At 44.5% G+C, this 22,636-nt stretch overlaps 1 protein-coding gene across 1 annotated transcript in view; it reads right to left on the bottom strand.

The window, feature by feature from the left end:
* LOC137332533 (speriolin-like protein) overlaps nucleotides 1–22,636 on the bottom strand; it is a 76,487-nt gene that overhangs the window by 7,155 nt on the left and 46,696 nt on the right. The window contains exon 3 of the mRNA XM_067996444.1: nucleotides 8,459–8,592. Coding sequence (XP_067852545.1) covers nucleotides 8,459–8,592 — 134 coding nt within the window. The remainder of the gene's footprint in view (nucleotides 1–8,458; nucleotides 8,593–22,636) is intronic.

The following is a 22,636-nucleotide window of genomic DNA, read 5'->3' as shown; positions in this document are numbered from 1 at the left end:
CATAACCTTAAAATTGGAGCTAGGCCATTCAGATGTGATGTCAGAAAGCTCTTTTTCACACATAGGGTAGTAGAAATCTAGAACTCTGTCCCCCAAAAAGCTGTTGAAAATTTCAAAATTGAGATTGATAGATTTTTGTTAGGCAAGGCTATTGAGGGTTACGGATCCAAGGCGGGTAGATGGAGTTAAGATACAGTTCAGCCATGATCTAATTCAATGGCGGAACAGGCTCAAGGGGCTGAATGGCCTTATCTCATTCCTATGTAACATAAAAGGGAACACTAAAGTCTTCTATAAGCATATAAAGAGTAAAAGGATGGACAAAGGAAGGGGCTGATTAGAGACCAGGAAGGAAATCTCGTGGAGGCAGAGGGCATGGTTGAGGTACTAAATGAGAACTTTGCATTTGTCTGCACTAAAGAAGAGGATGCTGCCAATGTCACAGTAAAGGAGGAGGTAGTAGAGAAATTGGATAGGATAAAAATAGATAAAGAGGAGGTACTTAAAAGGTTGGCAGCGCTCAAAGTACAAAAGTCACCCTGTCCAGATAGGATGCATCTTCAGTTGCTGAGGGAAGTAATGGTGGAAATAATGGAGGCACAGGTCACAATCTTTCAATCCTCCTTGGATATGGGAGCAGTGACAGAGGACTGGAGGGTTGCATGTGTTACACCTCTGTTCTAAAAGGGGGACAGAGATAAACCAGGTAACTACAGGCCAGTCAGCCTGATGTGGTGGAGAAACTTCTACAGACCATAATCAAGGACAAAATTAATCGCCACTTGGTAAAACACGGTTACTAAATGACAATCTGCACATTTGTTGAAGGCAAATCGTGTCTAACAAACTTAATTGAGTTCTTTGGTGAAGTAACAGAGAGGGTTGATGAGGGTAGTGTGGTTGATGTTGCATATATAGACTTTCAAAAGGCGTTTCATAAAGTGCCACATAATGGACTTGTTGGCAAAATTGTAGCCCATGGGATTAAAGGGGCAGTGACAGCGTGGATACAAAACTGGCTAAGAGACAGAAAATAGAGAGTAGTGGTGAACGGTTAGTTTTCAGACTGGGCAGAAGTATACAGTCGTGTCCTACAGGATCAATATTAGGACCACTACTCTTTTTGATACATATTAATGACCTGGACTTGGGTACAGGGGGTATAGTTTCAAAATTTGCAGATGACACAATACTTGGAAATGCAGATGAGTGTGAAGTGATGGAATGCATCCGGGACAGTTTTCTAGAACAATATGACGAAGAGCCAACTCGGGAACAGGCTATTTTAGTATTGTGTTATAAGTCAGGATTAATTAGTAATCTTATAATAAAGGATCCTCTGGGGAAGAGTGATCATAATATGATAGAATTTCATATTGAGTTTGAGAGTGATATAGTTAAGTCCAAAACTAGGGTCTTAAATTTAAACAAGGCCAATTATATAAGTATGAGGGGGCGAGTTGGCTAAGGTAGATTGAAAATTAGATTAAAAGATATGACGATAGAAAAGCAATGGCGAACATTTAAAGAAATAATTCATAATTCCCAAAGAATATACATACCCTTGAGGAATAAAACCTCCACGGGAAAAGTGATCCAACCATGGCTAACTAGAAAAGTTAAGGATAGTATTAAATTAAAAGAAGAGGCTTACAATGTTGCCAAAGAGAATAGTAAGCCTGAGGATTGGGAGGGTTTTAGAAATCAGCAAAGGATAACCAAGAACTTGATAAAGAGGGAGAAAATTAAATATGAGAGTAAACTAGCAAGAAATATAAAACAGATTGTAAGAGCTTCTACAAGTATATAAAAAGGAAGAGATTAGTGAAAGTAAATGTGGGTCCCTGAGAGGCAGAGACAGGAGAAATTATAATGGCGATAAAGGAAATGGCAGAGACATTAAACAAATATTTTTTATCTGCCTTCACAGTAGAAGACACAAAAAACATACCAGAAATAGTGAGGAACCAAGGGTCTAATGAGAGGAAGGACATTAAAGTAATTAAGATTAGTAAAGAAAAAGTTTTAGAAAAATTAATAGGTCTCAAAGCCGACAAATCCCCTAAACCTGATGGCCGACATCCGAGGGTTCTACAAGAGGTGGTTGCACAGATAGTGAATGTATTGGTTTTGATCTTCCAGAATTCCCTAGATTAGAAGGTAGCAAATGTAACTCCGCTATTCAAGAAAGAAGGGAGAGAAAAAACAGGGAACAATAGGCCAGTTAGCCTGACACAGTATTACTGAAAATGCTAGAATCTATTATTAAGGATGTAATAACAGGGCACTTAGAAAATCATAATATGATTAGGCAGAGTCAACACAGTTTTATGAAAGGGAAATTGTGTTTGACAAATCTATAAGAGTTTTTTGAGGGTGTAACTAGCAGGGTAGATAAGGGGGAACCAGTGGGTGTCATATATTTGGATTTTCTAAAGGCATTCGATAAGGTGCCACACATGAGGTTGTTACACAAGATTAGGGCTCATGGGACTGGGGGTAATATATTAGCATGGATTGAAGATTGGTTAATGGACAGAAAACAGAGAGTAGGAATAAACAGGTCATTTTCAGGTTGGCAGGTTATAACCAGTGGGGTGCCGCAGGGATCGGTGCTTGGGCCTCAGCTGTTTACAATCCATTTAAATGACTTAGATGAAGGGACTGAGTGTAATGTATCCAAGTTTGCTGACAATACAAAGCTAGGTGGGAAAGTAAGCTGTGAGGAGGACGCAAAGAATCTGCAAAGGGATTTAGACAGATTAAGTGAGTGGGCAAGAAGGTGGCAGATGAAGTACAATGTGGGGAAATGTGAGGTTATTGACTTTGGTAGGAAAATGGTGAGAAACTATAAATGTTGGCATTCAGAGGGATCTGGGTATCCTTGCACATGTAACACAGAAATTAAACATGCAGGTACAACAAGCAATTAGGAAGGTAAATGGTATGTTGGCCTTTATTGCCAGAGGGTTGGAGTACAAGAGTAAGGAAGTCTTGCTGCAATTGTACAGGGCTTTGGTGAGACCACACCTGAAGTACTGTATACAGTTTTGGTCTCCTTACCTAAGGAAGAATATACTGGCCTTAGAGGCAGTGCAACAAAGGTTCACTAGATTGATTCCTGGAATGAGAGGATTGTCCTATGAGGAAAGATTGAGTAGAGTGGGCCTATACTCTCTGGAATTTAGAAGAATGAGAGGTGATCTCATTGAAACATATAGGATTCTAAGAGGGCTTGACAGGGTAGATGCTAAGAGGATGTTTCCCCTGGCTGGAGAGTCTAGAACTAGGGGACATAGTCTCAGGATTAGGGTTCGGACATTTGGGACAGAGATGAGGAGGAATTTCTTCACTCAGAGGGTTGTGAATATTTGGAATTCTCTACCCGAGAGGGCTGTGGATGATCAGTCGTTGAGTATATTCAAGATTGAGATTGATAGATTTTTGGACTTTAAGGGAATCAAGGGAGATGGGGAGCGGGCAGGAAAATGTAGTTGAGGTCCAAGATCAGCCATGATCTTATTGAACGGTGGAGCAGGCTCGAGGGGCCATATGGCTCCTGCTCCTATTTCTTATGTTCTTGTGCGTTTTAAAGGGCCTGCAGGAATAAAGAGGCCTAAGAGGTTCACATACACAAATCTTTGAAGGTGGCAGGACAAGTTGATAAGGCGGTTAAAAACCATGCAGGATCCTTGGTTTATAAACAGAGGCATAGAGTACAAAAGCAAGGAAGTTATGCTGAAGCTTTAGAAATCACTGGTTAGGCTTCAACTGGAGTACTGTGTCCAATTCTGGGCACCACACTTTAGGAAGGATGTCAAGTCCTTGGAGAGGGTGCAGAGGAGATTTACTAGAATGGTACCAGGGATGAGGGACTTCAGTTATGTGGAGAGACTAGAGAAGCTGGAGTTGTTCTCCTTAGAGCAGAGAAGGTTATGAAAAGATTTAATAGAGGCTTGCAAAATTATTAAGGGTTTTGATAGAGTAAATAATATCTTTCAGCCAACATCCCAGGGTCCTCCATCACCACCCCTGGGTATGTCCTGTCCCACCAGCAGAGGTGGGGGCACGGTGATATACAATCAGGTAGGAGTGTCCCTGGGAGTCATCAAGATTGACTCTGAACCTCATGAAGTCTCACAACTTCAGGGCTAACAAGACCAAGTAAACCACCTGCTGATCACCACCTCCCGAAGAATCAGTACACCTCCAAGTTGAGCATCACATTGAGGAAGGATAAACTGTCACTTGGAAAGACATGGTTTAATCAGGGATAGTCAGCATGGATTTGTTCAGGGAAGGTCATACCTTACAAATCTGATTGAATTCTTTGAGGAAGTGACAAGGAGGATTGATGAGGGTAGTGCAGTGGATGTTGTCTACATGGATTTTAGTAAGGCATTTGACAAGGTCCCACATGGCAGACTGGTCAGAAAGGTAAAAGCCCATGGGATACAGGGAAATGTGGCGAATTGGATCCAAAATTGGCTCAGTAACAGGAAACAAAGGGTAAAAGTCAATGGATGTCTTTGCGAATGGAAATCCGTTTCCAGTGGTGTGCCACAGGGCTCAGTATTGGGTCCCTTGCTGTTTGTGGTATATATTAAAGATTTGGACTTGAATGTAGGGGGCATGATTGGCAAATTTGCAGATGACACAAAAATTGGCCGTGTAGTTGATAGTGAAGAGGATAACTGTAGACTCCAAGAAGATATCAATGGGTTGGTGGAGTGGGCGGAAAGGTGGCAAATGGAGTTCAACCCGGAGAAGTGTGAGGTAATGCACTTAGGGAGGGCAAACAGTAAAATGGAATACGCAGTAAACGGGAATATATTGAGAGGGGGAGAGGAAGTGAGAGACCTTGGAGTGCATGTGCACAGGTCCCTGAAGGTGGCAGTACAGGTAGATAAGGTTGTGAAGAAGGCATACGGAATGCTCTCCGTTATTTGCTGAGGTATAGAATACAAAAGCAGGGATGGAATGATGGAACTGTATAAAACGCTGGTAAGGCCACAGCTGGAGTATTGTGCACAGTTCTGGTCACTACATTACAGGAAGGACGTAATTGCTCTGGAGAGAGTGCAGAGAAGATTTGCAAGAATTTTGCCAGGGCTTGAAAATTGCAGCTACGAGGAGAGATTGGATAGGCTGGGGTTGTTTTCCTTGGAGCAGAGGAGGCTGAGGGAAGACTTGATTGAGGTGTACAAAATTATGAGGGGCCCAAATAGAGTAGACAGGAAGTACCTGTTTCCCCTAGCGGAGAGTTCAAGAACTAGAGGACATAGATTTAAGCTGATTGGTGGAAGGATTAGAGCGGACATGAGGAAAAACCTTTTTACCCAGAGGGTGGTGGGTGTATGTAATTCACTGGCTGAATTGGTGGTAGAGGCAAGGACCCTCAACTCTTTTAAAAAGTGCCTGGACCTGCACCTAAAGTGCTGTAAGCTTCAGGGCTACGGACCGAGTGCTGGAAGGTGGGATTAGAATGGGAACCTGGTTGTTCTTCGAGCTGGCGCGGACACAATGGGCCGAATGGCCCCGTTCTGTGTTGTATCTTTTCTACGATTCTATGGTTCTATGGTAGGAAGCTATGAGGGAAGCAAGGGCATAGAATATGGGGTTTCTTCAATGTGCACCACCAAAGGTGGCGCATTGGTACTTAAGGGTATAGTTGCCAGACCAGGCCTGCATCAGGTGGTCAGGGAACCAATACGAGGAAGTAATCTATTTGACCTCATCCTCACCAACCTACCTATTGCAGACACATCTGCAGAAGTGACCACCACACAGTCCTTGTAAAGAAAACATAGAAACACAGAAAATAGGAGCAAGAGTTGGCCATTCGGCCCTTCGAGCCTGCTCCGCCACTCAGTATGATCATGGCTGATCCTCTATCTCAATACCATGTTCCCGTTCTCTCCCCATACCCCTTGATGCTTTTTGTGTCTAGAAATCTATCTAGCTCCTTCTTAAATATATTCAGTGACTTCGCTCCACAGCCTTCTGTGGTAGAGAATTTCACAGGTTCACCACCATTTGCCTTCTTGATTATTTTCTGTTGGGGTTGCAACGGATGTGTGGGGGCGGATAGAAGTCCTGCCCTGGCGGAGTTACATCCCAAAAAAGGAGAATCACCTCCAGGATGTTTGGGAAGGAAACCTTCACCACACTGTGTGCAGGTTGAAATAGCCTTATGTGTCTTACCTGCTCATGGGAGGCCATGTGGTACACTACCCTGCTTGAGGCAGGACATGCCCTTGATGGGGCACTGAAAGAAAGTAAGAAGTTCTTGCATTTATAGCACCTTTCACAATCTCAGGACGTCCCAAAGCACTTTACAGCCAATGAAGTACTTTTGAAATGTTGTAATGTAGGAAATGCAATTGCCATTTTTACACAGCAAGATCCCTTAAAAAGCAATGTGATAATGATCAGACAAACTGTATAAGTGATGCTGGTTGAGGGATAAATATTACCCAGAACACCCGCTGCTCTTCTTCAAATAGTGCCATGGGATCTTTTACACCCACCTGAGAGTGCAGACAAGGCCTCAGTTTAACAACTCATCCGAAAGATGGCACCTCCAACAGTGCTGCACTGGAGTGTCAGCCTAGATTACGTATTCATAGCTCTGGAGTGGGAATTGAACTGATCACTTTCTGATTCCAAGGCAAGAGATCTACCACTGAGCCACAGCTACCTTGCTTATGTGGTGGATGAACAGATGGGCACAGCTTGTGGTGGAACCCAGAAGCAGCATCCAGCTATTGTCCTGAGACGAAGCTGGGGGCATACAGTGGACGAGCTGCAAGGGCAACACCAGATGTTCTGGGCCCAGATGGAGTAGGTGTACCCAACCACACAATACGGGAACTGTAGCTGATTCAAGAAATCAGATGTGCCAGATACAGGGGTTTCACAACTCTTGTACAGGTTTCCATGTGGACTCCTGGAGCTTAGGAGGGTTGGTAGGCATCATAATGTACCTAGTGAGGAATGCATTGTATTCGTGAGCAAGTTGTAGGGCTCACACACGAGCCACCAACCCTGGGGCAGGGAGATATGTCATGTTTTGGGATTCTTTGGCCATTGTTTCATGGATCTGGGGCACAGATAGGATGGATACTAAGGAGCTTTTTCCCTTCGTTGAGGGTTCTATAACAAGGGGACATAGATTCAAGGTAAAAGGCGGGAGGTTTAGAGGGGATTTGAGAAAGAACTTTTTCACCCAGAGGGTGGTTGGAGTCTGGAACTCACTGCCTGAAAGGGTTGTGGAGGCAGGAACCCTCACAACATTCAAGAAGCATTTGGATGAGCACTTGAAATGCCATAGCATACAAGACTACGGACCAAATGCTGGAATATGGGATTAGAGTAGACAGGGCTGATGGCCGGCGCGGACACGATGGGCCGAAGGGCCTCTATCCGTGCTGTATGACTCTATGACTCTATGACTCTATCTAGATATGAGTTATTTTAAATTGTGTTTTGAGTAGAAGCTTGCTTTAAATAGGTTAGTCACTCAGGATAGCACAATGCTGGGTGGTAAATCCAAAGTCAGACAAAAGGTGGATAACATGCTAATTTGAAGTTGCTTCTCCCAGAGACCAAACAATAAATGATTTGTTAGTCTGTCTCGGTATTCCGAAAGTGAGAGAGACTTCTAAAAATAAGAACATGTACACCAAAAAGTCAGTTAGACAGAAGAGTGCTGCTGGGTTAAAATAGTACAGGAGAATGCGGGAGAAAGATTCTGCCCTCGACCGTAGAACAGGTACTCTGACCATACCTGCTGCTCTGTACATTTCACCTTACTGTTGAATAAAGCAGCTTACAATTTGAAACAATCATCACCTCACCTAATGTTAACTCAGCATGCATCCACAGAGACTGAAGAAATACAGTACGAAACAGAGATTTAGTTCCGTTCACGGGAGTTTCACTGTTACACTCCCAGTCCCGCTACCATAGATAATAGGGCATTGTGAGTCAACTCCCATTAAAGTAAGGCACTCAGATCGCTTAATGGATCGACTGAAGCCACTGAACCCAAGAAGAAAGAAAATAATTTGCATTTATATAGAGTCTTTTACAATCTCAGGACGTCCGAAAGCACTTGACAGCTAATGACGTACTTTTGAAGTGTAGTCACTGTTTTAATGTCAGAAATGCGACAGCCAAGTTGTGAAGAGCAAGACCCCACAAACAGCAATGTGATAATGACCAGATAATCTTTTTAATTGAGGGATAAATACTGGCCAGGACAACGGGCAGAACTCCCATGTGGAAGGACTCTATGGCAGACCTGAAATCCTAACAGTTGCCTTCATTCAAATATATGAGGTACAGGCATGATGGGTCGAATGGCTTCCTTCTGTACTGGAAGATTCCTTGATTACAGAAAATTAATCCTAATCCCTCCCTAAAAATATGTAGAGCTCCACTTCAGCTTACTGACCTCATTGATTTTTTGATTGATATCAGGTATGTTGAATCCGTACAATCGTAATTGATCAGTGAAGATGTAACTCAAAATTCTACGATCCAACTGAAAGGCAATTTCTCCAAGAACGCGCTGAGATGTCTCCTCTTCTGAAAGAAAAAGTTAAATTCACTAGCAAACACACTGATCGAAGTGAAGGAAAATATTCATAATTTAAAAGCTGAAGGCCCCCCCCCCACTTTCTAGCCAATAAACCTGAAAACAATAAAACAAACTATGACCCACACATAATTCTCCAAACAGTCACCGCAACTCTCTCCCAAAGTGTTGTTTGACGGTGTGATTAGAGGCAGTGTGGCTACTTCTGGTTTTTGGTTGACCCGATGACATCATCCTTCTGCGCATGCGCCAGGCCACCTGACAACATCACACAGCACATGCTAAAAAGCTACGGCTCCGCTAATGACATCACTTCCGATGACCTCACCCGCCTGCTGTTTTACATGATTGCTGCGTGCAGCCAACACTACCTGCGCTGGGGAGGTGCAATGTGGCAGCAGGAAGTGGTGGAAGTCAATGGTGAAGTGAATCCGTGCTGCAATATTGTGAAGCATGGTGATGGAGGGAACTCTGGAATTTTTAATGATCAACAACGTGGCTGCTCAAAGTTTGCGGCACTCTTATATTTTCAAAATATAAGATACGGGTCTGAACGGAGTCTGAATGGAGATCAGAAATCGCACACGTGAAACACAGATGCAGGTCCCGTCCTTATGTTTACAAACAGTTGAGTTCTTTCAAAACACAGAATAAAGGTTGCTCACAACTACATCCCCTATCCTCCAATCTGCAAAACAGACCCCGCCAATCTGTCGATCTGAGTTTATACCAGGTCTGCGAGAGAGCATGCAGCAAGGTTCTCTGATGATGCACTAGAGGCCTTGGTGCAAGAGGTGGACAGGAGGGGCATCCTATATCCACAGGGCGGGGCAAGAGGCCCTCCAGACATATGCTCCCAAGGCAGTAGGAGGCAGTAGGGGATGAGGTCAATGCCAGGAGCATCGCACCACGAACATGGATGCAGTGCAGGAAGAAATGCAATGATTTGACAGGAGTGGTCAAGGTGCGTGAGTTCAACTGTCAAGTGGCATATCCTACCAACTGCACCCCTAGCAGCATCCACTGCTCCACACACTACACCCCCCATCACCCACCTACCAACCAACTCTTTCAATCAGCACTCAACTCTTCCAATCAGATGCTTCATCTCAGCCTCACACATTACCACTGTTGCAAGCCACACATCCACAACTCACAGGTCAAACACACTGGCAACTTTTCAACCATGACAGCCACATTACCCAAACATCTTGTAGCACATTCACTGACACACGTCCCGCTTTCTTGCAGGAGAAGGTGGAGTATAACAGGAGGCAGGAGGCAGCAGGTGGCAGTGGCTCCATGGAACATGAACCTACTGTCCTCTCTCAGGATGACAGCATTCCTGTCCCACCCCTGCCACTCTGCCAGTGCCCTTGCTGATGTCTGTCAGCTAGCCAGCCCACTCCCAATTTCCTCCCTTGCTTCTCTTAACAGCCTGGGATACATTTCATCCAGGCCTGGTGATTTATCTACTTTCAAAGATGCTAAACCCTTTAATACTTTCTCTCTCATTATGTTTATACCATCCAATATTTTACACTCCTTCTCCTTAACTACAATCTCTGCATTGTCCCCCTCTTTTGTGAAGACAGACGCAAAGTATTCATTAAGAATCGTACCCACCTCTTCCGCCTCCAAACATGGTTCCCAATAGGCCCTACTCTTTCCTTAGTTATTCTCTTGCTCTTTATGTATTTATAAAACATCTTTGGGTTTGCCTTGATTTTACTTGCCAGTATTTTTTCATGCTCTCTCTCTGCTTTCCTAATTTCCTTTTTAATTTCACCCCTGCACTTCCTATACTCCTCTAGACTTTCTGCAATATTGAACTCTCGGTATCTGACGTAACTCCATATACCCACCTTAGCCCCATATCCCTTAATACCTGTGGTTAACAAAAATCTATCAATCTCAGATTTAAAATTAACAATTGAGCTAGCATCAACTGCCGGTTGCAGAAGAGAGTTCCAAACTTCTACCACCCTTTGCGTATAGAAGCGTTTCCTAACTTCACTGAAAGTCCTGGCTCTAATTTTTAGGGTATGTCCCCTTGTCCTGGTATTCAAGTATAGGAGAGCTCCAAAAACAGGTACAAATGCATCAGCTGCCAGATGCAATAATCCAGCAATGAACCTGTAACTCCTGCATGATCCCTTTAAATAGCGCTCGTGGGGGGTCCTCCAGGCCTTTTAAGACCTATTCACCTGTGCGTGGAGTTCCAAAATTGCACCCGTCCCTTTAATTCAGCGTTGCACACTGATCTACCACATAATCTCCCTAATTTACATGCTGCCGGCTTTCGTTGTTGGTTGGGGGATAGATATTGGCCAGGATTATAGGAACATAAGAACATAGGATTATGTCAGATGTCAGAAGACTATTAAGCCACTAAAGGATACTGATTCTCAGGTTATGGCAGAGCTTCGAAATGACTATTTTGCATCAGTTTATACTCCTGTAGATGATGCTTATGTTCCAGATGGGGGTTGCTCATTGTTGAATAGTATTATTAATATTAAAATAAACAGTAATGTCATCTTGGATAGATTACGAAAGCTCAAAATTAATAGGGTTCCAGGTCCAGATAATATCCATCCATGGGTGATTAGAGAGATGGGACAGGTGCTCTGTGAGCCCCTTGCCCATATCGTCAATAGTTCAACAGAATCAGGGATAGTTCCTTTAGACTGGAAGCTAGCTCATGTAGTTCCTACTTTCAAAAACTACAGGTCGATCATAGGGAAAGAGAAGGGGCTATTAACAACATGACTTCTGTAAAAATAAGTCGTGCCTAACAAATTTGATAAGAGTTTTTTGAGGAAGTCCCCAGGGTAGTGGATGAGGAAAATCCGGTAGACATTGTCTACTGGACTCTCAGAAAGCCTTTGATAAGGTACCTCACACTAGGCTACTTCACAAGATAGAACCTTGTGGTAGTAGTAAAAATTTTAAACGCTGGATTAGGAATTGGCTCCAATCCCATAGCCGAAAAATTGTAGTTAACGGATATGGTTCAGCTTGGAGACATGTTACTAGTCGTGTCCCCAGGGATCAGTGTTGGGCCCGCTACTCTTCATGCTTTTATTAGTGACCTGGACAGCAGTGTTGGGAGTGTAGTAAGTAAGTTTGCAGATGACACCAAAATCTGTGCAAGGGTTAAAGCAATAGAGGAGTGCAATCAAATCAAAAAGGGTTTAGATTTGCTAGGGGATTGGGCCACACATTGGCAAATAGCATTTAATTTAGATAAATGTAGTTTCATGCATGTTAGTAGGGCCAACACAGAGCAAAAGTATCATCTGCAGGGAACAATACTGAAAGAGGTTGATAGAGAAAAAGATCTTGGTGTTATTGTGCACAGATCACTAAAGGTTCATGACCAATGTAGAGAAACTGTAGCTAAAGCTAACAGGGTTGTATTAATAGAACCATTCAGTATAAATCAAATACCACCATTTTGACACTATACCGGTTGTAGGTCAGACCACATTGAGAGAACTGTGCCCAGTTTTGGTGGGTGATATAGCACCCTTTGAAAAGGTCCAGAGGAGAGCGACAATAATGATTCCTAGCTTAAAGAACTTTAGCTACTCAGATAAGCTCAAGGACATTGGTCTTTTTACTTAAGAGCAGTGTAGACCTAGAGGCGACCTGATAGAACCATAGAACCATCGAAAAGATACAGCACAGAAGGGGGCCATTCGGCCCATCGTGTCTGCACCAGCTCGAAGAACAACCAGGTGCCCATTCTAATCCCACCTTCCAGCAACCGGTCCGTAGCCCTCCAGCTTGCAGCACTTTAGGTGCAGGTCCAGGTACTTTTTAAAAGAGTTGAGGGTCCTTGCCTCTACCACCAATTCGGCCAGCGAATTACATACGCCCACCACCCTCTGGGTAAAAAAGTTTTTCCTCATGTCCGCTCTAATCCTTCCGCCAATCAGCTTAAAATCCATGTCCTCTAGTTCTTGAACTCTCCGCTAGGGGAAACAGGTACTTCCTGTCTACTCTACCTGGGCCCCTCATAATTTTGTACACCTCAATCAAGTCTCCCCTCAGCCTCCTCTGCTCCAAGGAAAACAACCCCAGCCTATCCAATCTCTCCTCGTAACTGCAATTTTCAAGTCCTGGCAACATTCTTGTAAATCTTCTCTGCACTCTCTCCAGAGCAATTACGTCCTTCCTGTAATGTGGTGACCAGAACTGTGCACAGTACTCCATCTGTGACCTTACCAGCGTTTTATACAGTTCCATCATTCCATCCCTGCTTTTGTATTCTTTACCTCAGCAAATAACGGACAGCATTCCGTATGGCTTCTTCACAACCTTACCTACCTGTACTGCCACCTTCAGAGACCTGTGCACATGCACTCCAAGGTCTCTCACTTCCTCTACCCCTCTCAATATATTCCCGTTTACTGCGTATTCCATTTTACTGTTTGCCCTCCCTAAGTGCATTACCTCACACTTCTCCGGGTTGAATTCCATTTGCCACTTTTCCGCCCACTCCACCAACCCATTGATATCTACTTGGAGTCTACAGTTATCCTCTTCACTATCAACTGCACAGCCAATTTTTGTGTTGTCTGCAAATTTGCCAATCATGCCCCCTATATTCAAGTCCAAATCATTAATATATACCACTATATAGAGGTCTATAAAATAATCAAAGGGCTGGATAGCGTCCTTTATGATAGATTATTCCAGTTTAATAGATTGGGGAGGACCAGGGGCCACAAGTTTGAACTATATAAGGGTAGGAATGGACTGGATGTTAGGCGGGGTTCTTCTTTTCCGAGAGAATTGTGAGCCCCTGGAAAACATTTCCAGCTGGTATGGTGAGTGCTGATTCTCTGCATGCTTTCAAGAGGGAGATGGACCGGTTCCTGACTGGGGCAAAGATCTCACCATATAGAAGGTTAAGTGTCTTGATAGATAACACTTGGTCCATGTGATCTCCTAGACTGGTTCTGAGGTGGTCGGAGAGGAATTTTCCACATTATTTTTTTCCTTTATTGGCCCTGGGCTTTTTCTCTATTTTTTTGCGTCTCCCAAGAGATTACATGGCTGCAAGATTGGGTGGAAGGTAGGGGGTTGGGAAGAAGTATTTAGCCATAATGATCCGGCCATCACGATGTGGGGCACGCTTGATAGACCAGCTGGTCTTTTCCTGCCCATGAATTTTGTATGTTTGTATGTAGGATACTGGGGAGAACTCCCCTGCTCCTCTTCGAAATAGTGCCATGGGATCTTTTACGTCCACCAAAGCAGACGGGGCCTCGGTTTAATGTCGCAACTGAACGATGGCATCTCCAACAGTGAAGCATTCCCTCACCACTGCACTGAAGTGTCAACCTGGATTATATGCTCAAGTCTCTGGAGTGGGATAACTCACAACCCACAACCTTCTGACTCAGAGGCGAGAGTGCTACCAACTGACCCACGGCTGATATCAACTCATGCGTGTTAGTGCTGTGCCCTTGTCTGAACTCAGAATGTTAGTGATATGCTGTGTTGAAGCTCTATACATTGTTGAGTTCTGCATCTGCTGCACCTCTGCAGCCTGCCTGCCAAAGATTGGATGAAATTACACGTTGAACTCAGCCATGTGGAGAACCTGAATGCAGTACTGTCAGCCTACAGTCTGACTGGATCAAATTACACATCCTAGGAAGTGTTGGGACAGTATTGTCCTCCCACTTCCTGGCGGGGCCTCTACACTTCTTCATTAATTATACCAGCGGCGTAAAGCATTTCTTTACTGAGCCAGTGCTTTAGACTAGCCTGGGTGCTGATCAGGAGTCATTCACTCTTGAAGAAAATCATTACCAACTCAGCCTTCTATGATACAATGGGTATACATACTGGGGTTAAAATACTGCAGGGCTTCTCCTGATCAACGACAACAACCACCTGCATTTATACAGCGCATTTAACGTAGTAAAACGTCCCATGGCGCTTCACAGGAGCATTATCAAACAAAATTTGACACCAAGTCACATAAGGAGGTATTGGGACAGGTGACCAAAAGCTTGGTCAGAGGTAGATCTTAAAGGAGGAGAGAGAGGCAGAGAGGCGAAGATGTTTAAGGAGGGAATTCCAGAGCTTAGGGCCGAGGCAGCTGAAGGCACGACTGCCAATGGTGGAGCGATTAAAATCGGGGATACGCAAAAGGCCACAATTGGAAGAGCGCAGAGATCTCGGAGGGTCGTAGGACTGGAGGAGGTTACAGAGATAGGGAGGGGCGAGGTCATGGGTGGATTTGAAAACAAGGATGAGAATTCTAAAATCGAGGCGTTCCAGGACTGGGAGCCAATGTAGGTCAGTAAGCACAGGGGTGATGGGTGAACGGGGCTTGGTACGAGTTAGGATATGGGCAGCAGTTTTGGATGAGCTCAAGTTTATGGAGGGTAGAAGATGGAAGGCCAGTCAGGAAAGCATTGGAATAGTCAAGTCTAGAGGTAACAAAGGCATAGATGAGGGTTTCACTGGCAGATGAGCTGAGGCAGGAGCAGAGATGTGTGATGTTACAAAGGTCGCAGTAGGCGGTCTTGGTGATGGAATGGATATGTGGTTGGAAGCTCATCTCAGGGTCAAATACAACACCGAGGTTCAGCCTTAGATAGTGGCCAGGGAGAGGGATGGAATCAGTAGCTAGGGAATGGAGTTTGTGGCGGGGGCCGAAGACAATGGCTTTGGTCTTCCCAAAATTTAGTTGGAGGAAATTTCTGCTCATCTAGTACTGCATGTCGGACAAGCATCGTGACAAATCAGAGACAGTGGAAAGGTCGAGAGAGGTGGTGGTGAGGTAGAGCTGGGTGTCGTCAGTGTACATGTGGAACCTGAAGTTGTGTTTTTGGATTATGTCATCGAGGGTCAGCGTGTAGATGAGAAATAGGAGGCCAAGGATGCGGAGGCAGGAAGAGAAGCCATTGCAGGTGATTCACTGGCTACGACTGGATAGTTAAGAATGGAACTAGGCGAGGACAGTCCCACCCAGCTGGGTGACGGAGGAAGCTATTGGAGGAGGATGGTGTGGTTAACCTTGTCAAAGGCTCCAGACAGGTCAACAAGGATGAGGAGGGATAGTTTACCACAGTCACAGTCACATAGGATGTCATTTGTGACTTTGATAAGGGCTGTTTCAGTGTTGTGGCAGGGGCTTTGATGGATGATCCGTGGAAACTCACAGAAAATGATATAAACACCATTTACGCCTTTTCTCTCCAATCTTCAATTGAAGTTACAGCCTACGATTAGGAGAACCCAGATGAAATCCCACATGTACAGAGCTTCAACCCCACATAATTTTAGGAGAAATTAGGAGAAGTGTCTTAAACGGAAAATTACCCCCCACACTTCACTACTCTTTACATTAAATTTTCTCTGGCTTCCTAAGCCTTTAATTATGGCCTTTGATTCTCTTAACATTGTTTTATAGCAGCAGGAGTAGGCCGTACGGCCCCTCGAGCCTACTCCGCCATTCAGTAAGATCATGGTCGATCTTCGACCTCCGCTCCACTTTCCCGCCTGATCCCCATATCCCTTGATTCTCTTAGAGTCCAAAAACAATTTGATCTGTCTTGAATATACTTTTATATAATATACCTCTCTGTATGCATCTTATTGATTCTCTTCAGCATTTTAAAAGCCATGGATGCCCCTCCCCCACCCAATATTTTCCCCAACGTGAGCACTTTTAACTCCAGTACCCTTTCTTCAAACCTCAGTAATATAAAAAACGGAATCGTCGTTTTTGTCCTCCACTCACTCTTAGCGATTGCTACAGCGGGGTGTAAATTTGGATCACTGCAGCTTTCAATTCCAGCCAAGTGGAATAATTGTAATTTTGGTGATGTTAAGGCCACACTACATATTCCAATGTGAACTTAACACTAGTAAATGTTTATGTTTATATTATTCAGGCAGTAGGCACGACACCATCTCCGTACATGAAGTAAATACATGATGACCACCCTACTTTCCCAAAATAAAAGGTGGATTACACGAGTCAGATAACCACTGAAACTGAAACTATGGCACAACATACAATGTCGCTTTCTGATAAGGATTACTGGCCTGGAAATTCAATGGCGCACACCCGTTTTTCTGGTGCAAAATGGGCGCCTAAGCATCCAGGGCATGTGCATTCATTACAAGCCAGAAGTGCTCCGTCCGCTATATTGGATGGTGCTGCTCCATAGGCATCCAGGGTGCACACCTGAATTATTTAAAACAACGAACAATTAATAAAATATTCAAATTACAGTCTTATGCTTGCTGTAGTAGCCTTTTCTGATAATGGTATGCCCTAGCGCCAGACTCGCACTTGATAAACTCACCCAGCAACTCCTGGTGCGAACAGGCAGTATTGACCCTTCAGCAGTGCTATTTAAAGGGCTCATCCAAATCTTACAGGTTAGTTGCTGCTTTGTCCTTTTGGGCTGCAGGCTAACTTCTAGGCATTTTTTGGTCTGTTTTCTGACTGTGAAAACTTAATTCTGACTGCTAGGAAGATTTTGCTGGTGCAGCACTGTATTTGGTTGCCTTTTAAACAGTTGTACAGCAGTTACAGCAATGGGCTGGGTTTGAGGCTGGAGGATGAGGGAGAGCAACAAGGAAGACATAAGCTAACAGAAGCATCTGGGACAAGAGGGAGGAGGAGGGCACTGCGCAGGAGGCCATATCCACAGTGGGTCTTCAGGGAGCACTTCTCCTACTTAAACTTGACTGAGGAGCAATAGCTTAGGCGCCTTCGCTTCACAAAGGGTGACAGCGAGCTACATACCTTGCTTCAGCCGCAGCTCAACCTTCGTACTGGGGCATGGATAGCACTGCCCGTGGCTGTCAAGGTCACCTTGGCCCTTAATGTTAATGCAACAGGCTCCTTTCAGGCTGCAGCAGGTGACGTCAACAACATCTCACAGTTTGCAGTCCAGCGTTGTATCAGGGAAGTCACTAAGGCACTCTACGCCACGAGGAACACCTACATCTCATTCCAAATGGACAGAGCAAAGCAGGAAGAGAGAGCAGTAGCCACGTTGCAGGCTTCCCTAGGATGCAAGAAAACATTGACTGCACCCACATTGCCTTGCGTGCTTTCCACCATCAGCCTGGCTGCTGAGCTTCCATTGATGACACTTCGGATGGCCATGGTGGACAACCTCAATCAACTCTGGGCCTTGAGGGCTCGTCTGTAGACTGCAAAATCTCGATGTGGGCTGGAGCAGTCTGGGCCAGCTGCTGTGGCTGTCAAGGTCACCGTGGCCCTTAACTTGTATGCAACAAGTGACATCAACGACATCATCCAGTTTGCTGTGTACCACTGTAACTAGGATGTCACAGTTGCTCTCTATACCAGGAGGAACACGTTCATCACCTTCCGAATGGACAGGATAAAGCAGGAGAGAGCACTAAGCTTTGCCCGTTTTGCAGTTTTCCACAGCGTGCAAGGTGCCAGAGGTGCCCGTTGCATACAAGTTAAGGACCATGGTGACCTTGACAGCCACAGGCAGTTAGCTTATTAGAGACCAAAGAGACCTGTGTATGCAGGCGGAAGACGTGGTTCTTAATGAATACTTTGTATCTGTCTTCACAAGAGGGGAATGATGCAGACATTGTAGTTAAGGAGGAGGAGTGTGAAATATTGGATGGGATCAACATAGTGAGAGAGGAAGTATTAAGGGGATTAGCATCTTTGAAAGTAGATAAATTGCCAGGCCTGGATGAAATGTCAGGCTGAGAAGCAAGGGAGGAAACAGCAGAGCTCTGACCATCATTTTCCAATCTTCTCTAGCTACAGGCGTGGTGCCAGAGGACTGGAGGACTACTAACGTTGTACCGTTGTTGAAGAAGGGAGAAAGGGATAGACCAAGTAATTACAGGCCAGTCAGCCAAACCTTGCTGTTGGGCAAATTATTGGAAAAAATTCTGAAGGACAGGATAAACCGTCACTTAGAAAGGCACGGATTAATCAAGGACAGTCAGCATGGATTTGTTAAGCAAAGGTCATGTCTGGCTAACCAAATTGAATTTTTTGAGGAGGCAACAAGGTTCCACATGGCAGACTGGTTAGAGATGTAAAAGCCCATGGGATCCAAGGGAAAGTGGCAAGTTGAATCCAGAATTGGATCAGTGGCAGGAAGCAAAGGGTAATGGTTGACGGGTGTTTTTGTGACTGGAAGGCCGTTTCCAGTGGGGTTCCGCGGGGTTCAGTACTAGATCCATTGTTTTTTGCGGTATATATTAATAATTTAGACTTAAATGTAGGGGACATGATTAAGGAGTTTGCAAATGATACAAAAATTGGCCGTGTGGTTGATAGTGAGGAAGAAAGCTGTACACTGCAAGAGGATATCAATGGACTGGTCAGGTGGGCAGAAAAGTGGCAAATTGAATTCAGTCTGAAGAAGTGTGAGGTAATGCATTTGGGGAGGTCAAACAAGGCAAGGGAATACACAATAAATGGTAGGGTACTGAGAAGTGTAGAGGAATAGAGAAACAGGTGGAGTGCATGTCCACAGATCCCTGAAGGTAGCAGGACAGGTAGATAAGGCGGTTATGAAGGCATACGGGATATTTTCCTTTATTAGCCAAATGGCATTCTTCTGTGCCTTAAATTTCTATGATTCTATGATAGACTGCACCCATATTGCCTTGTGTGCTCCCCATCACCATCCTTGCATATTTCTCAATAGAAAGGAAATCCAATCTTCAACGTGCAGCTTCTTTGTGACCACAGGCAGAGCGTCATGCAGGTCTGTGCCTAGTTTCCTGGTAGCAGTCATGATTCATTCATCCTGCGCCAGTTCTCTGAGCTGCCTTTATTCCAACCAGGCAGTCAGGTCACCAACTAGCTAATGGGCGACAAGGCATACTTCCTTCAGACTTGGCTCATGACTCCTGTCAGCTGGGCACAACTGCACAGCTTACCTACAACGATAGCCATGCTAACATAAGAAATAGAAGCAGGAGTCAGCCATACAATCCCTCGAGTCTGCTCCACCATTCATTAAGATCATGGCCGATCTTCTACCTCAATTCCACTTTCCCGACCTATCCCCATATCTCTTGATTCCCTTAGACACCAAAAATCTATCAATCTCAATCTTGAATATACTCAACGACTCAGCATCCACAGCCCTCTGGGGTAGAGAATTCCAAAGATCCACAGCCCTCTGAGTGAAGAAATTTTTCCTCATCTCGGTCCTAAATGGCCAACCTCTTATCTTGAGATGATGCCCCCTAGTTCTAGACTCTCCAGCCAGGGGAAACAGCCTCTCAGCATCTACCCTGCCAAGCCCTCTAAGAATTTTATACATTTCAATGAGATCACCTCTCATTCTTCTAAACTCCAGAGAATATAGGCCCGTTCTACACAATCTTTCCTCATAGGTCAACCCTCTCATCCCAGGAATTAATCTAGTGAACCTTCGATGCACCCCCTCCAAGGCAAGTATATCCTTCCTTAGGTAAGGAGACCAAAACTGTACAATGTACTCCAATACTGCTGCCACCAGAAATGTTATCAAGCAGATAGCTGGCACGCTCAAGCAAGATATCCAATGCCTCGACCATTCAGGAGAAGCTTTGCAGTATATCCCTGAGCGTCTATCCAGATTTGTGGTCATCTGTTGCAGGCTCCATAACTTTCCCATCATGAGGGACTAGCCCTTACCACCATCATGGCAGCAAGAAGTGTAGCAGGAGCAGGGGGAGGAGGAGGAGCAGCATAAAGAGGAGGAAGAGCAGATATAGCACCGACCACCAGTGTCCCTAGCTGCCAGAGCTCTGAGGGCAGCTCATCAAAGAGCGCTTCCCCCGAACCATTCCTCCAATCCTCAATATACCAACAGTCCTGCAATCCTTCTCAACACCGTCCTTACATGGGAGAGACACCTGTTTCCTCTCTCAGAATGACAGCATGCCTGCTCCCCCACCACCAACTCTGCCAGTGCCCTTGTTAGTGCCACACAGCCAACTGGGCTAGACTGCCCCGGCCCCATCCTACCACCATCCGATTGCTTTCCTTCAGTCCAGCCTTCTGGGTCTTGCCCTCACTTCACTACAAATAGTAGTGAACAGAAAATCCAGAACAAAAATCAAATTTATCAAACATATGAATTCCATCTGTATCCAACAGTTAACAGAAACAATTATGAATCACCCTTGTGTAAGCCCATAGTGCCTGTCTTCTGTGTTTGTTTACTTCTTCTGGTGATCCCACGAAGTGTTTCCCCAGTGGCTACAGCTTGGGAGGTGGATGGCTGCCAAGCCTCCATTTAAGAGACTTCAGATGGCCATGGGTGGGCCTTGAGGGCCCAGCTGCAACATTGAAGTGTAAGCACTATAACTATAGAACATAGAAGTTTACAGCACAGAAGCAGGGTATTCAATCCATCACGTGCCAGTTCTTACCTAAAGCAATCTAAAACTGATCCCACTGCCCCACCATCCACATAATATCTTTAATAATTAACAAGTTTTTCCTTAAGTCCTCTGCCTCCACCATTCCCGTGGCAAACTATTCCATACTCCAACAACATTATGCATAAAGAAATTCCTCCTTAGATGTCTCCTCACCGTCATTGTAATAATTTTAAATTGATGAACCCTTGTCACTGACTCCAAGCAAAGGAAAAAGTTGCTTCTTCATTTCATCACCAGTAGTTTTGAAGTTTACAAATTGAATAATTTACTTTGCATCTTATTATTTAATTAGCCCCAATTTTGCAATCCAGCCGAAAATGGGGTCACACTCACAAGTGGCTTGAGTGCACTTGCACCCACAGAATGAAGAGTAGGCCATGCTGAATTTAGCAATATAGTTTGAATAGACTACAACCACAGGAAAAACTTGCCCAGAGGGCTTGACCTGTAGCATAATTGCTAATGGAGGAAGCAAATCTGATAAGGCAACAGCTCTTAAAGGGCTACAGCTTGCCATTAAAGAGGCAGTTTTACTATGTTAAAGGGACTATATAAATGCAATTTGTTGTTCTTGTGGTGACAGAAAAGTAGATTAGGGCTGGTTCCCTGATCAGGCACTCCGAGCAAGAAGTAGTACTTGCAGGAAGGACTGGCCAGGAAATTACAGAACTATAGCCATTAATTTTCTGCCATTTAAATGAATAGGTGTAAAATCATAGAATGCAGGCCTGTGATTTCCTGACCAGTGCTCCCTACAAGCATCATTCTTTCCTGGGCTAGTCTTCACTTCTTGGGGAAAAATTGTCCGGTCCAGATATCGTGTGCAGATTATTGTACAACAGATGGCACGACTCTATTGCAACCTGTCTTGTAAAATGAAGACACTGAAGAAAAGTCTCCTCTGACTTCCAGAAGGCATTTGATAAGGTCCCACATAAGAGACTGTTAGCTAAGATAAAAGCCCAGGGAATCGAGGGAAAAGTACGGACTTGGTTAGGAAATTGGCTGAGCAAAAGGCGACTGAGAGTAGGGATAATGGGTAGGTATTCACATTGGCAGGATGTGACGAGTGGAGTCCCGCAGGGATCTGTCTTGGGGCCTCAATTATTCACAATATTTATTAATGACTTAGATGAAGACATAGAAAGTCTCATATCTAAGTTTGCCGATGACACAAAGATTGGTGGCATTGTAAGCAGTGTAGATGAAAACATAAAATTACAAAGCGACATTGATAGATTAGGTGAATGGGCAAAACTCTGGCAGATGGAATTCAATGTAGACAAATGTGAGGTCATCCACTTTGGATCAAAAAAGGATAGAACAGGGTACTTTCTAAATGGTAAAAAGTTAAAAACAGTGGATGTCCAAAGGGACTTAGGGGTTCAGGTACATAGATCATTGAAGTGTCATGAACAGGTGCAGAAAATAATCAATAAGGCTATTGGAATGCTGGCCTTGATATCTAGAGGACTGGAGTACAAGGGGGCAGAAGTTATGCTGCAGCTATACAAAACCCTGGTTAGACCGCACCTGGAGTACTGTGAGCAGTTCTGGGCACCGCAGCTTCGGAAGGACATATTGGCCTTGGAGGGAGTGCAGCAT

The sequence above is a fragment of the Heptranchias perlo genome, chromosome 2, assembly GCF_035084215.1.
Source record: "Heptranchias perlo isolate sHepPer1 chromosome 2, sHepPer1.hap1, whole genome shotgun sequence".
In the NCBI taxonomy this organism is placed as follows: Eukaryota; Metazoa; Chordata; class Chondrichthyes; order Hexanchiformes; family Hexanchidae; genus Heptranchias; species Heptranchias perlo.
The sequence above is the reverse complement of the archived record's forward strand: the minus strand, read 5'-3'. Positions and strand labels throughout refer to the sequence as shown.